Source organism: Podarcis gaigeae, assembly GCF_964106915.1.
Source record: "Podarcis gaigeae genome assembly, chromosome: 11".
NCBI lineage: Eukaryota > Metazoa > Chordata > Lepidosauria > Squamata > Lacertidae > Podarcis > Podarcis gaigeae.
The window spans coordinates 45,330,124-45,345,707 of record NC_139687.1 but is presented as its reverse complement, the minus strand read 5'-3'; the positions used below and the strand labels follow the sequence as shown (position 1 = coordinate 45,345,707).

General features: G+C 40.6%; 1 protein-coding gene across 1 annotated transcript in view; it reads right to left on the bottom strand.

Annotated features, from left to right (window-relative positions):
• Positions 1-15,584, bottom strand: part of PAIP1 (poly(A) binding protein interacting protein 1) — a 20,337-nt gene extending 4,753 nt beyond the window's left edge. The window contains exons 1-7 of the mRNA XM_083703610.1: positions 15,010-15,584; positions 9,894-10,042; positions 8,502-8,690; positions 4,512-4,624; positions 3,257-3,368; positions 1,578-1,703; positions 599-705 (exon numbers count right to left, since the gene is read on the bottom strand). Coding sequence (XP_083559736.1) covers positions 599-705; positions 1,578-1,703; positions 3,257-3,368; positions 4,512-4,624; positions 8,502-8,690; positions 9,894-10,042; positions 15,010-15,259 — 1,046 coding nt within the window. The 5' untranslated portion in view covers positions 15,260-15,584. The remainder of the gene's footprint in view (positions 1-598; positions 706-1,577; positions 1,704-3,256; positions 3,369-4,511; positions 4,625-8,501; positions 8,691-9,893; positions 10,043-15,009) is intronic.

Genomic DNA, 15,584 nt, shown 5'->3' with positions numbered 1-15,584 from the left:
TGCTCATTCATTCACAGCTGTTCATGAACTCACGTTTAAAACAATGTTTTAACTAATTGCCAAAGACAATTGAATTTGGAAAGTAATCATTTACATTTATATATTTATTAAATTGTATACCACCCTTCATATGAAGATCTCAACTTTGAATTTGAAGTCAATACTCTCATTCAGTCAACACAAACATGACATTGATGACCACACCCCTGAAGAAAAGGGAAGGCTATTTTTGCTGATGTCCTGTTCCTCTGGGGGTGCTTTTTTTGAGTGCTGGATGATGAAGGCAGCAGTGAGAATTGCCTAAAATCGCCTCCCCTCTCCTTCCATTAGTGAAGGCATCTACTGGATCAAAAGCGTATCAGTGAGCACAATGGCATCAGTTGGATTCCACCCATTGATTACCAAAGACTGGTCTATTTGAAAGCAGTATGACTTAAACCATGTCAGAAATTTCAGCACAAGTTGTATTAAAGATACCACAACAATTCTTAACCACAGTAATGATCAGAAAGCTTTAAAAGCTGTTCCACCTTAAGAGATGGCAAAGAACAGTAATCATCCCAAATGGAAAGCAAGGAAGCAATGCTTTTCTCACTACCTGCTACAATTTGCATCCAAGACAACATTTTCAATTTTCTGTATCATTTCATTCATATAAGTCTTTCCTTTTTCTTTCCATGCATCTTCTAGTACTGAGCCTGTCAACTAAAGAACACATACTATTAGCAGACATTTTCAAAATGTGAATTTAAGGTTAATGACATTTCTGCAATCACAGGATCTGTGCTGAAGGGCTTCATAGTACTAATTATTTAATTGATTAAATGCATTTCTAAACAGCTTCATATTTAAAACTCTTCAAGCAGCATAAAAATAAAAAAGCAGCATAGAAACACCTCACCCTGCAAATCTAAGCTACTTGGATATCCTTCTATGGAAACAAGAAGCTGCTCGGATGTTCTTCCAGTATTTATTATGCCACACATATGTAACAGCCTCATGCATAGATATCTTTATTCTTCTGTTAGAGTTGCCATAGTAGGGGAGATAATAAAACCACCAGGCTTTGCACACCAATGGTTGAATGCTCTTGAAACCTATTTTTATGATTAATCACATTCTCTATTCCAGTATACCTGAAGGAGCGTCTCCACCCCCATCGTTGTGCCCGGACACTAAGGTCCAGTGCCGAGGGCCTTCTGGCAGTTTCTTCACTGCGAGAAGCCAAGTTACAGGGAACCAGGCAGAAGGCCTTCTTGGTAGTAGCGCCCTCCCTGTGGAACGCCCTCCCTCCAGATGTCAAAGAGAAGAACAACCACCAGACTTTTAGAAGACATCTGAAGGCAGCCCTGTTTATGGAAGCCTTTAATGTTTAACAGACTGCTGTATTTTAATATTTTGTTGAAAGCTGTGGAAACCCAGCCAGATGGGCGGGGTATAATCATCATCATCATCATCATCATCATCATCATCATCATCACCATCATCAAATCTGGCTCTCTTTGAAAAAAGTTTGGGCACCCCGATTAGATCAAGTATGATGTAGAAAACAACTCTTAATAATGAAAACATCATACTTTCAGTAGTTTCACCGCACAGGTTAAATTGTTGTCCACAGGATTAGAGAAAAGGGTGTTCAGTAATTCATGAAGTCCAGTCTGAAGAATCTCTGCTCGGGTTAGCTGACCTTTAGTTCCTTTTACCTATAAAAATGCACATATGAATGTTTACATGCCATTAAAATTAGTGTAGTTTGGAACCACTGGTTTGATGACTTCAAAATTAAAAATACTGCAAGTCATTTAAACCCAAGTGTCTGGAATTGTATTTTCCTATATAAAACTAGCTGCTTACAGAACCATAAACCAAAAGCCCATGATCAGGGGTCTATACATTATATCTGGGATATGAAGTAAAAAATACTTTTACTAGCCCAGAAGAATACAGTAAAAATGCCCTGAGCAGATGCAGACTGCCTTTGCTTTTTCAACAAACCACTCTGCTCCTCCCAAAGAACAAAGAAAGGCCAATAGCACAGACGGCACTATGCTAAACCACCTGTGGGTCTCTTTCTGAAAATTTAGCATTGCACCTTCCTCCCTGTTAAGTATGTGGCTAAAGAACACACACCCTCCCCTTTCTTTTCTGGCTTTGGGGAGCCATTTCTCTATGTTTCTTTTTGGCAGCAGTAAGTCTTCTCCCCCTTTTAAAAATCAACAAGACTACTTTGTTCTGCAAATATATATATTTTGCCTGCTTGTTAAATCAGGAATAATGATTTTGTACACTTGAATAGCTAAGAGGAAATTTAAAGCCACCTTTTATAATAGCTTGTTGAAATCAATGCTTCTTAACTACGCTAAATACTTTATTTGCCAATTGCACTACATTACTTAGACTTAAGAAGCCTAATTCTAGGAAGCTGGCTGGCAGATAAAGTATTTAGAAATTGATACATTCATGCTAGCATTCCTAATCACCTAATAATTCTGGATTAACTTTACTGTCTGAATAATCCTCAAGAATATTCTGGGCCCTTCCCTTAAACTCTCAGTTTTGGTTAGAAAAGGAAGAAAATACTTCAGTCTACAATGAAACTAGACTAACCCTTGTCATCTACAGCAGCCATTCCATCAGGCTACATGAGAGGGAAAGAGCTGGGAATGTAGGTCTCTCCATGAGTTCTGCTGAAGGACCCAACAACTTTTGACTCCCCTTGGCCTCAAACGCTTTCCATTCTAGATGGTCATTAGAAGAACTAACTAGGAACTATTACTTCAAGTCCCCCCTCCCTTCTGATCCTTTTTCCTTCATGTATTTTATACTGTAAGCCTCAGAGCAGGGACCATCTTACCAATGGTGTCATGGTTATGGGAGCTCTTTCTAACCACCAAGTGGGATAAAATGCTTCATGTTAAGAATAAACGAGTGTATAGCAGTTTTGTTTAGGGAAATAAAGTGATAAAGGATAGTAGCAGAATTCTACTCAACTGCTCATTAAGGAATATATACAGTAGTTCACACCATCCAATGTTTTGGCAAGTAAGCAAAAAGGCACTTGGATGTTTCAACAAGGATTTGGACACTTTAACAGAAATAATAATTTTATTGAAATTATGCAATAAATAAGAGAACTCTACGCTAAAGGTATGATACTTATTTTTAGATTTTTACTGCTTTTGACTTATAGTCAAAATGTATGCTTAGATCCTTTTCTCACCACTGGTCTGATTTTTTTTAAACCAAATCCCTTTACCTCTAGATTTAGATAAAGCTCAGCTAAAAATAGCACAAATGCATGAAATCTTTTCCGTGCAGCTTCATCTCCTTTGGCAGCTTCATCTCTATTTTCATACTCTTTTCGACACCTAGAAAAGACATGTTTTAATCAGCAATATTCTCAACGTCAGTCAGTTCTAGTCATACAAAAAAATTGAAAACCTGCAGTTAAAAACCAGTATTAATGGGGAATAATAGGCAAAGGATAGATTAAAATGGGATGGTGTATAGTTGAAACAATTGCGTATCCAGGGCTTCATTTCATGAGTATGGTTGTTCACTACTCAAATAGATCGCTGCCATTAACTTAAATGCACCCTTCATATATTTAGCTATATATTTCTGGGTTCAGTTACACTCAGGTGTAATTAAGAAAGGGATATGCAGATAGCACTGACTCAACTGTCAATAGCTTCCACCGAGATCTATAATGCAATATAAAATGAGATGTTGTCCAAGATAAATTTGTGAAGAGGCAAAACTTCGCCAGATTACTAGAGACCCATCCCAACTGTGTCCGTGAATGCATGCTGAAAAGCTTATACAGATAGAACATTTGTAATAGAGTAACATTGAATTCCACCCAGAAAAAATATACCAGATGAATGTTCAAGCATATTCATCACTTTTCATTCGTTAGAATAAAAAAGCTGAACTTCAGCACTACAGGCACCCAGCTTTTTTACCTACTAAGTTATACAAGTTGCAGTTAAGTTTATATATATGGTATTATTTAATAGCATGGGAAGACTTAAGAGATACACACACAAATGTATTCTTGGTTGGGTGGGGGAGGAAAACAACGGATTGTTTATCTAAAAAAAAATCAGGTGGTTTGCTTTCTGCAATTATGCAGGCTAGAAATTTGCATTAAAAATGAAAGCTGGGACTCTTCGAAACATGGAAAGAATATAGAATATACACAGACTAAATTAAGTCTGGTTGACTGTCAGCAGCTTCTCCTTCATTACTATAAAATCTGTAAGTTTTACTTACTAGAACATGCCAGCCAAAATATTTGAAAAGAAGTGAAGAAATGAAGCAAAATGAAGCAAAAATCCCAAAATGCATCTGATGTATAGGGGCAGAATATAATTATGCAACACATAAAATTGTTCTGGTAGTCCACTGGGCAATCTCTTGAATCAGATGTTTAAGTAGCGAAGAAACACAAGAAAATCAAGCCAATTTTGAGCATGACTGATTAGTGTCATAAAAATACAGATACTGACCTGTGAAGCAGCAATTGTCTAAAGTTGCCGCTTTGCGGATTAATGGTGAGATTATGAGAAAGATAATTGCACAGCCTTGCTCCCATATAAGAAAAATTTGGTACAGATGTAGCCTTTCAAACAAAAGAATAATTGGAATTAAAATTACAAAATACTGTGGATTTCTTGTACTTAAAATATTTTCCTTGACCACTCCACAAGAACTTGAAAAGAACAATATTCAGCTAACCAGAAATCAGTTTTTTAAAGGCCCCAACAACAACCAGCAGCTAGGCCTCCTCTAAGGCTCAGTTAACTCAGTTCTTATTTATTATAATGCACCCTTTCTTATACTCATGTGCCCCCTTGGTATAATTTTGGCCTTTGAAACACTTAGTTCCTTGCTTTTCCCTTAAGTCCCACAGCTGCAACACTGCTAACCCCCACTCACAGCCATCTAAGAAAGCAGTTGTGAGTTATCTTTGTACCGAGTCCTCTAATTGATAAAAAGAGTTCAATTCAAGGTCTCTGTCCTCATTTTCAAAACTTCCATGAGGTTTCAAATTCGCTTTTGGCAGAAAGACATCTTCTACATCCTCAACATTTGATAGTAAATATTATCTAGCTGAATTTATACAATACCAGGAGCAGAAAAAGACGCAAAAACCAGTGCATTTTGAAATATAAAAACAACTACAGGATACATTGTAATGTTAGCAAAGTGACAGATATCTCTCTCAAGTTATGGACGAGACAAAAGTACATAATGCCCACAGCTTGAAGTGCATTTTCCAATGCTTAAAAAAATGCCAACTAACAGAAGTGAGGAATGATAATGCAAAAATAACATTAAGTAGCCTCAGAAAGCAATACCTATTTCCTTTGGAGTAGGCCATATTGAACATAGAAGGCCTTACATCTCAGTAAACAAACAATAGAGAAGGTTGCAAGTGAAAAAAGGGATCAAAGAGGTATTTTCCTATTTCGTATCTAAGAAGTCCTACTTAAACTTTGATTTCTGAATTGGCATTTACACGTGCCCTGACCTTAGCTGATTATTCAGTGAACTATGACACTAATAGCATTGAAACTGGAACTAATATTCTATTTTTAAATCATTTCCTAGAATTTTAAGTAGGTTGCAGTAAGGTTTCATAAAGCAAATGAACTTCTCCCCAAAAGGAAAAAAATAATACTTTGGATATAAGAGTTGGTTACCTTTCCCCATTTGCTTTGTGTAGTAAAAGACATTCAGTGAAGATTAAACAATATTTCTAAGCTATAACGCAGAATGTAAGTTTCCTTCATGCCAAACTTTAAAAAACAGGGAGAGCTTCATCATTCTGCAGCCCATTACTCAAAGGTACACACCTTTCTGTCACTATTTTAAATTTGCATGGCAAAATTGCAAGGAGTTGGTCCTCACTATCAAGGAAGAGCTGACCAACGAAGTGAAAGTACTAGGAACCAGGGAAGGAAGTGGGTTTCATTGTACAGAGGCATGGGAAAGCTGAATGTAGCTAGACATGCACTCTGCACTTTAAGAAGCTAGATTAAAAAAATCCTTAAGGAACTACTGGGTGAAATTCCATGGTCAAAAAAAATCAAAGACGAATGGCAGTTTCTTAAAGGTGAAATACTGAAGGCACAAAACGCAGACAATACCAACAAGAAAAGTGGGAAGCATCTAAAGAAACCAGTGGGGTTGCATAAGGAACTCACAGATGAGCTGAGATGTAAGAAGGGCATGTATAAGAAATGGAAGAAAGGGGAAATCACAAAGAGTATACATGAATAGGCAACAGTTGCAGGGAAGTTAGGAGGGTCAAAGCTCAGAATGAACTCAGGCTTGCAAAAGAGGTTTATTCAGCTATGTTCAAAGCAAGAAGAAGAACAAGCAAGTAGTAGGTCCTTTGCATGGAGATGATTGACAAATGCTATTGGGTGACAGAGAAAAGATTGAACTGCTCAACACCTACTTTGCCTCTGTCTTTCCCAAAATGAAAGCAGTGTCCAGCCTGGTAATAACAGCATAAATGATGCAAGGAGAGAGCTGCAGCCCAGGAAAAAGTGGCAAGGGAGTACCCAGTTACTTGAAATCTCCAGGGCCTGATGAGCTGCACTGAAGTATACTAAAGGAACTTGCAGGTGTAATCTCTGAGCCTTTGTCTTTAATCTTTGAGAATACTTGGAGAATAGGTCAGGTACAGACAACTACCAACTACTGTCAGCTTGACATTGATAGCAAGAAAGGTCCTAGAACAGATAATTAAATGGTTAGTCTGTGAGCACTAAGAAGAGGATGCTGTGATAACTAAGACCCAACATGGGTTTCTCAATAATAAGCCATGCCTGATGAATCTCATTTCTTTTTCTGATAGGAGTTTCAAGCTTGGTGGATCAGGGGAATGCTGTGGATGTAGTCTTATCTTGATTTCAGAAAGGCTTTTCACAAAGTCCCCCATTATCTTCTTGTGGAGAAGCTGGTAAAATGTGTGCTGGACAAGGTAACTCTTAGGTGGATTTGTAGCTGGTTGACTGACCGAACCACAAGAGTGATCACAAATGGTTTCTCATCATCCTGGAAAAAAGTGACAAGTGAGGTACTGCAGGGCCCATAATTGTTCAATGTCTTTATAAACGATTTGAATGAAGGAATCGAAGGGATGCTCATCAAATTTGCAGATGGAACCAAACTGGGAGGGTTAGCTAATGTTGCAGAAGATAGAATCAGAATTCAGAATGACTTTAACAGATTGGAGAACTGGGCCCAAACTAACAAAATGAATTTTTATAGGGACAAATGTAAGGTTTTACACTAAGGCAGGAATAATCAGATGCACAAACATAAGATGGAGGACACCTGGATTGCCAATAGTAAACATGAAAAGGATATAGAGGTCTTAGTTTACCACAAGCTTAACATGAGTCAACAGTGTGATGCAGCTGCAAAAAAGCAAACACTCTTCTAGGCTGCATCAAAAGAAGTATAGTGTCGCAATCAAGGGAAGTCATAGTCCTGCTCTATTCTGCCCCTGTCAGTCCACACCTGGAATACTGTCCCCAGTTCTAGACACCACAGTTTAAGGTTACTGACCAAGCTGGAAAGTGTGCAGAAGAGGGCAACCCAGATGATCAAGGGTCTGGAAACCAAGCCCTATGAGGAACAGTTGAGAGAACTGGTTATATTTAGCCTGAACAAGAGGAGACAGAGAGGAGATATGATAGGCATATTCAAGTATCTAAAGGGATGTGACATGGAAGATGGAGCAAGTTTGTTTTCTCCTGCTCTGGAGGGCAGGACTTGAACCAATGGCTTCAAGTAGAAGATTCTGTCGGGTTTTACGATGTCTCTCCCACACAAGATGTGGCAGGCTGACAGGTTAATTACTCTTAGATTTATTTAGTAATTACACAGAAGCTGCAGTCCGAGCTCTCGTAGCTCAGTCTTCACTGGATGAACCAGCTGGCCCCAATGGATGACACTGTCTGCACCAGCAGGACACCCTCCACTTTTTGCCCCACCTCCTGCTGGGCTGACGTTGCCCCAGTACCCGGCTCTTCCTCCTGCTCCGAGGGGATTTGGGTGCAGCCAGTCTCTCCTCCTCTTGAACCTAGTCTAACAGAGGCTGTTCCCCTGCAGCCGGCTCTGTGGAACAGTCTCACCTGGGAGGTGGTAAATTTACTTCATTTGAGGTTTTTAAGTAGAGGCTGGATAGTCATCTGTCATGGATGCTTTAGTTGAGATTCCTGCATTGTGGGGGGTTGGAGTAGCTGACCTTTGAGTTCCCTTCCAAATTTACAATTGTATGAAAAGCTTCATCTCTAGTGTAAATAATTAACATCCAGATCTTCAAAAGCTCCTAAAGGCTCAATCTTTTATTTTATTTTAATAAAAGCAAACTTGATGGGATAGCATGTTAATGTGAGATTAGAAATTCATGTAGATACTTTATATATATTATGCAACCTGTCCATCAAACATGACATATATATATACACACACTCTACCTGTTGGTATATGAGCTCAACAAGTTCTTGTAATGCTTCATCTGTAGTGACACAAGCATTTACAGTTTCTGAAAAATGTGCTCTTTCAGTTTCAAAACAAGCCGGCTGTTCTGCAAGGTGGTTGAGAAAGTCCTGCACATATTCTGTTAGAGTTGGAAATCCATCACAACCATCTTCCAAAGAAGATTCCTAAAAGCGATTATAGTCAGCTTTGGAATTAAACTTATTATCAGTTCTCATTCAAATGGCTTCAACAACTTATATTTACCAATAATAGTGGAAGGAAGGCAAAATAAATAAAGCAATCTGAAGTTTAAAAAACACACAACCTGGAACAGTCTTAAACTGGGCATAAAGTTCTACTAGGGGGCCTTGTTAACAATCTTGTGGTGAGCCATGCTGTCCTGTCCACACACCATGAATACTTGCTGTTGGTGAATTACAGCTAAATTATAGCTACTGTAAAATAATATATAACAACAAGACTGGGTGGTATGTCACAGGCACAGAATGCCCAATTCACTCAACAGGAGCTGTTTCAGCTAGGCAGTTGCAATGGCATTGGAATTTGTTTGTGTGTATGCGCACACTCTAATTAGCTAATTTTTCCCTCAACTAAAATCTTCTACATTTATTCATTTTGTAATTATTATGTGCATATATAAAATGTAAACATTGTTGCTTTTTAGAGATGCTACTGCAAAAAAGCAAGTAAGCTGATTTTTTCATACAGACCAGAAACAGTATATAAATGGACTTTCTGCTTCCCCTTCCAACTTATAGCCCTCCCCAAATCCACACTGGCAACCCATGTGTTACATTATAGCAAAAGATACTTAGTTTTATGGAAGGGTATTTGAAGTCAAGTATACTAGCACTCTTAATAATATTAATAATGTGCTGTGTGCAGTACTGGCACATAATCAAAAAAGAGGGAGAGGCTGTCCTCTCAGGTCAGACAGCTAGATATTAGAGAAGTGTTATACTTTTACATATACACACTACTAATACATATGTTTTTAAATAACCAGGGCCTATTAGAAGGCTTTATCCACAAAAGCCCATGTCATTCAAGAGCAAACTTTTTCAAGCAGTCCCTAGGGCATTCTAAAAATTTCAGCAAACTGAAAATGTTGCGTACAGATTGCCTAGGTGACCTAATATTAGACAAATCAAAAGTTGCAGACAAAAGTGTCTATGGGTGGCAGATTTATTCATTTTAAACCATTTGGTGTTTAAGGATCTCTAAAACACCAAGAGAAATTATGGGATGGGATTTTCAGTTTCCAAGATCAAAGTCATTTCTTACAAAGAAGATTAACAAATCTAGCAGAATGTTCACATTGGCTTCACTTGCTTGGAAATGGAAGAGAGAGGAGGCTAAATACTTACTGTAAGATTAGGGGTATATCCTGAGGGGTAAAATTCAGGTGCATTCACAGAAAGCTTTGATATTACCACTGGAGCCACAACCACCTGAGGTTTAGCCATTCCTGATTTAGAACTATTTTTTTCTGGTAAAGATGTAGCTCTTGCCTGTTCTGAAAATTTAAAATATGAAGAAACTGAGTTTGCATGTTTCAACCAGAAGTCATTTAAAATACCCCCCAACAGTGTACTGGGCTCCCAAAATCTTGTTGGCATCCCTGCTCTTCTGCTCATTGTTTCTCTTTCTCACTATTGACATTATGCAACCACTAGCACTTAAATAAATCACTTTTGTCAGGGTCAAACATGGAAAAAGGAAACTAAGCTCAGCTTTAAAGCTAGGAAGAATTAAAAGACTTTACTATCATTGTAGTGCAGTCTCTTAAACACAAGGCAGTTCTATGACAGCTGAGAGATGGCTTTATTCCTTTACTAGAGAAGATATGCAATTTAGACACAGTTCTTGCCACAGGCGTATAGGTGGCTGTTAATATACATGGTGTTCATAATGATATAAAGAGCTGCATCATACCACATCAGGAAAACTCCAAATGTGAGAATAAAATTTATACCCTGCCCTTTAGCAGAAAAATGTCCCTGCCTACTGGCTCATCATCTAAAAAGACATGACATGAGGAAAAATGCAGGGGAGGGGGGAGAGTGAAATTCAGAGAAGATTTAATCTCAAAGAGAAAAAAGAAAGAAAAAGAACCCACTCAAAGTCCAATCAATTATTAATAGTTGAAGCCCGCAATCCTAAATGGTGTGTGGGAGACAGAGAGCTAAATTCAAAGGCAGTTCTATCATCTCATCCTATGCCCTTCTGGGCTCAAGTTGCAGGGCAGAACAGAGGGAGTGCCCTTCACTCATTTCCAGCACAGGTCAGTGGGAAATGCCTTTTAGAAAACTTTTTTCCCCCTCCCTCATTAGTAATAACAAGAGGATAAGGTGAGGGAGAGATCTGGACACCCTCAGTTCCAATTTGGGGCCAAGTTGTGGGGCCAAGAGGTCATTGGATTGAAGCAATTTCTTAGAATCACCTGGCACACACCTGTTTGATGCTAGCAATGTTGGGTTGAAGCTCCATTATCAGTTGGGCCAGGACTTCAGAGGAGCGTCTAGCACTGGAGAGCTAAACCCTTAACCTCAGATCTCCCTTTCTGACTTAAGCAGGAGGGATCCAATTCATCCTATGGCCGCTGGGATGCACTCCCAGGAACCACTGGATTGTACACTAAGAATCAAAAAGAGTGGTTCCCGAATATTTTATTGCACAGAGCATTTGAAAACTGCTGAGCATCTTGGCTGACCACTAAATATTTCCTGCCTGTTATAGCTATTGCAATACGCTGTGCTAGATAACTGCATTATTTTTAATTGCTTTCTTAATTGCTTTTATTTCTTATATTAGATTTTATTGTATTACAGTTTGAACGACTTCAAACTGTAATACAATACTACACCATAAGAAATAAAAGAAGCAATAAAATACAATTACAAATCAATATGAATATTTAATGCTGACATAGTGCAGACCACCTGAATGAAGCTTGTGAATCACTGGTGGTCCACAGAGCAGTCAGGAAACCCCTAGTGTAGGAAGTTTGTGAACAGAGAAACAAAATCAATGAACATTTGAGTCTTCACTACTGATGATTGATTGTCTATTAAGTGGTACTGAAATGGGGATCTGAACAAGTCCCCCGCTCAGTCAATCTGTTATTGCCTAGATTTTAGCTACGGTAGTTATTAAGACTGGAGTGTCATTATCTGGTAACCCACCATAGCTCTCTTGGATCACACAGAAGATTTTACTATAACCTATGTATTCCCTAGCCACTAAAATGCATTTCAAAGAAGTTCTGGGATGCATTTTTTAAAAATAAAAATATATATTTTTTAAAAGGTATAATTGGGGAATGTAACTGTTAAAAAAAACTGAATTAATTGGCATTAGATATCGAAGACATTAGGCTGTCCCCGTTCTTTCAATTCAAACAGAGCTTGAATCTGGAATCTTACACATAGCTTTGCCTCAGAACGTAAATAAAGATTCTTGTTTGTGTGTGTGTGTATATATTTATGTATCCCACACTCCTTAAGTCAACAGGTCTTACCATGACAGCTTCTTGTGCACCCCTTACAAATTACAAATAATTCCTATGCACTGAAGATTACACAGAATAAAGCAAAGTTTTGCGTTACCAAAACATAAACCTTTTTCCTAGACATGTATAAGAGGAAAAATATTCAAAATTTAAGGTATTTATTAAGTATAAAGCCTTTTTGCCACATTTCAGACAAAATAGCAGACATGTGTCAGTCTTTCTGTTGGTGGAGAAATGTATTTAATTGTATTTAAGGCGGCATTTTAATTCATAGGATAGAATCCAATTGGTCCTCCTGTTGCTGTTGCTCCAGCAAAGGTGTCAGCAAACAGAGGAGAGGAGATTTCAGCTCATTTCCCTGTCCCCTGCAATCTCCAGAAACATGTTCTGGAGTGTCCCCTAAACTCCCCCCCCCCCCGCAAGCAGATTTTAAGGGTGTCAGAGACTCAAAAGGATATGATAGATCAGCAAAAATCACCTCCTCTCTGTTACCAGATAACTCCTGCTGAATCAAGGGCACCAACTGGATTAAACCCATACAGGTAATTAAGTATATCGTATCATCAATGTATATTCTATGTTATGGATGGCAGGCATAAGCAACTCTGTCTCAAGAAGTTTACAAACTAAGCTTTTTAATATGTTGTCTGTCCTAAATTTTAGGGTTAAGGCAGGCGACGCACTTATTTACAGCTGATGACATATTCTGCTTTCCTAATTTACTGTGTAGTTGCTTCCTCAAAGGCAACAACTTCTTTTAAATGCAGTACACAAGATGTGGGAATCTTGCCACCTTGCTCAGTTTTAAAGTCTAAGCCCTATATATTCGCCCTGAACATTTTAAATTGAAGAGTGGTAAAAATAAAAATACACAAGAAACTTCCTTAGAAGCAACTACAGATTTCAGTCAAATTTACTGCTGAATCCTCATGTTTCAGGATGTCAGCCTTCTTGCATCTTCCTATATGACTAGTTGCTTTTTACATTTTGAATCAGTAATCAAAATTAACACTGGCTAAAATGTTGGTTGAGTTTCATGACAGCCCTTTTCCACATGGGCACAAAAGCTCCATGAAGAGTTCAAAGACATTTTTACCGTAATTTCCTAAACATGCTTACCGGTACTTTAATGCAAGTTTCACTGGGTTCAATGCAACCCTATGCACAACTAAACTGAACTATGCAGAACTTACTCTAAATGATCATGTTTAGGACTGGGCTGCTATCTATCCCAATTCTGAGTGTATATACTTAAAAAGAATTTGTATTAATTCACAAGAACTTGCTTTCAAATTAGTGAGGCTAGACTTCAGATAGGAAAATGACCTTAAGAAAAACAACCACACACAAGCTCTTATTTTACCCTGCCCTATTCCTCATTATGGGACGCGGGTGGCGCTGTGGTCGGTGGTTCGAATCCCCACGATGGGGTGAGCTCCCATTGCTGGGTCCCAGCTCCTGCCAACCTAGCAGTTTGAAAGCACGTCAGCGGGAAGTTAAACGGTGTTTCTGTGCACTGCTCTGGTTTTGCCAGAAGCAGCTTAGTCATGCTGGCCACATGACCTGGAAAAACTGTCTGCAGACAAATGTTGGCTCCCTCGGCCAGTAAAGCGAGATGAGCGCTGCAACCCCAGAGTCACTTGCGACTGGACTTAACTGTCAGGGGTCCTTTACCTTTACCTTTTTATTCCTATCTAATCAGCAGTACCATCTTACTACCAAGTGAGAAACATATGTGGACCAGATTTCCAATTAATGGAATGGGAAGGTCAAATTATATATGCTGCACTACACACTAGCAAACGTGCACAAATATAAATCAACACATTGTTTGTAACCATACATATCTATTTCAGACTGCATTTAAGGGCAGTCTACAGAGAGGATGGGGCATGCAGGGAAGATGACACACCATCCCAATCTTTTTTTAAAAGTTCACCTAGCCCTTGGTACTGCAATAATCCTAATCCCATTCTTCGTCCCTGCCCAGAGAATTTAAATCAGGACAACAGAGGAGCCATTCCAATAACCAAAGAGACTTCAGGAAGTAAAATAATGGCTCTACCCTATGAGGGACCTAACTTCATCATGGCCAGTGGGGGTTTATTCCCAAAGAAAATCTGCAAAGGACTGCAGGCTTCAATTCCCGAAATTCAAAGGGCCGTCTCTGCATCTATTCGGGATGAAATGGCAAAAACATTGGTGGAGGAGTGGATGGGAGAGACAGAAACACCAGCAGGGTGCATTTCAACACAGCCCAGTGATATAATTACTACAGCAGGGCCGCCGACGCAAATAAATATAGTCACCCAGTATGCGGAGCCGGCCAGAAATAGAGGTGCTCTTGAGGAATAGCGGTGCATGACGCTAGACACCAAGATACAGGGTTGAAGCGGGAGGAGCGACGATTTCTCGCCTCCCCCCCCCAAGAAAACCACACACACACACAATCTTCCTCCAAAGGCGCCCCTGCATAGCCCCAAATTCACCCGAGGGAGACTGGACGGAGTACAAGGGCTGTGGAGATGGAAGGGGGGGACACCACACATTTTCCCCACCCCAGCCAGGTTTGCACACTTTCTACCAGGGGTGCCAACTTGAATAAAATATTGGGGGGGGGGGAGGGCAGGTAAGCCCCGCCCCGCATAATCGATGACATTACGCAGTGCACGCACACCCTTGGAATGGCAAATCCCATAAACTTGGGGGGAAACCCCTCAAATATTTTATTGTTTGGGGAGGAGGGCAAAAAAGACCTCCCGGCCCCTAGGAGTTGGCTCCTATGTTCTTGCTCAGCTACGACTGCGAGGAAGGAGGTTCCCGACGACGGGCCAAGGCTATGCGGGGAGGTCGGCCACCCCATTTGCAATAATAATAATAATAATAATAATAATAATAATAATAATATAAACACGAAAGTGGGAGGGGAGGGCCTGAAGGGACTGCGCAGGAAGCGGCGGAGGGCCAAATACCTGCGGCGGCGCCGGCCCCCGGGGGCGCCGTCTTGGGCGGCCGGAGGGGTTCCTGGTGGTGCGCGAAGCCCTGCTTGAGGAGCTGCTGCGACGGAGCCCCGAAGCCTCTTCCGCCGCCGCCGCTGCTGCTGCTGGTGCCTCCTCCGCCTCCGCTCATCCCCAAGCGGGCTCCGCTCTCTGGAGCCGTAGGAGCCCCACCCCCTCGGCCTCGACCCGCACCGGGAGCCCGGTCGAAGCCGTTGTCGGACATGTCGGCCTCCTCAGGCCCGCCTCTTCCTCATGAGGGAAACCACCCGAGTCCTCCTCGGCCCGCAAGCGGCAGGCGCCCGCCTCGACACCCGCTTCCTCCCCTTGCTCCGAAGCCCTTGCACTTTCGGTTCCTCCTCCTCCTGCTACTGCCGCCGCTCGCTCTTCCTCGTCAGGCGGAGCGGGGTGGGGGTGAAATCCCCACACACCGCCAGCCACCGAAGACGAGTGAGACACACACACACACGCCCCCCTCTCGCGCTCAGTCCTAGGGACGCTTGTTGCGTTTCCCCGGTTCGGCTCACAGCGCCTCGCAGCGCCCCGGAGGC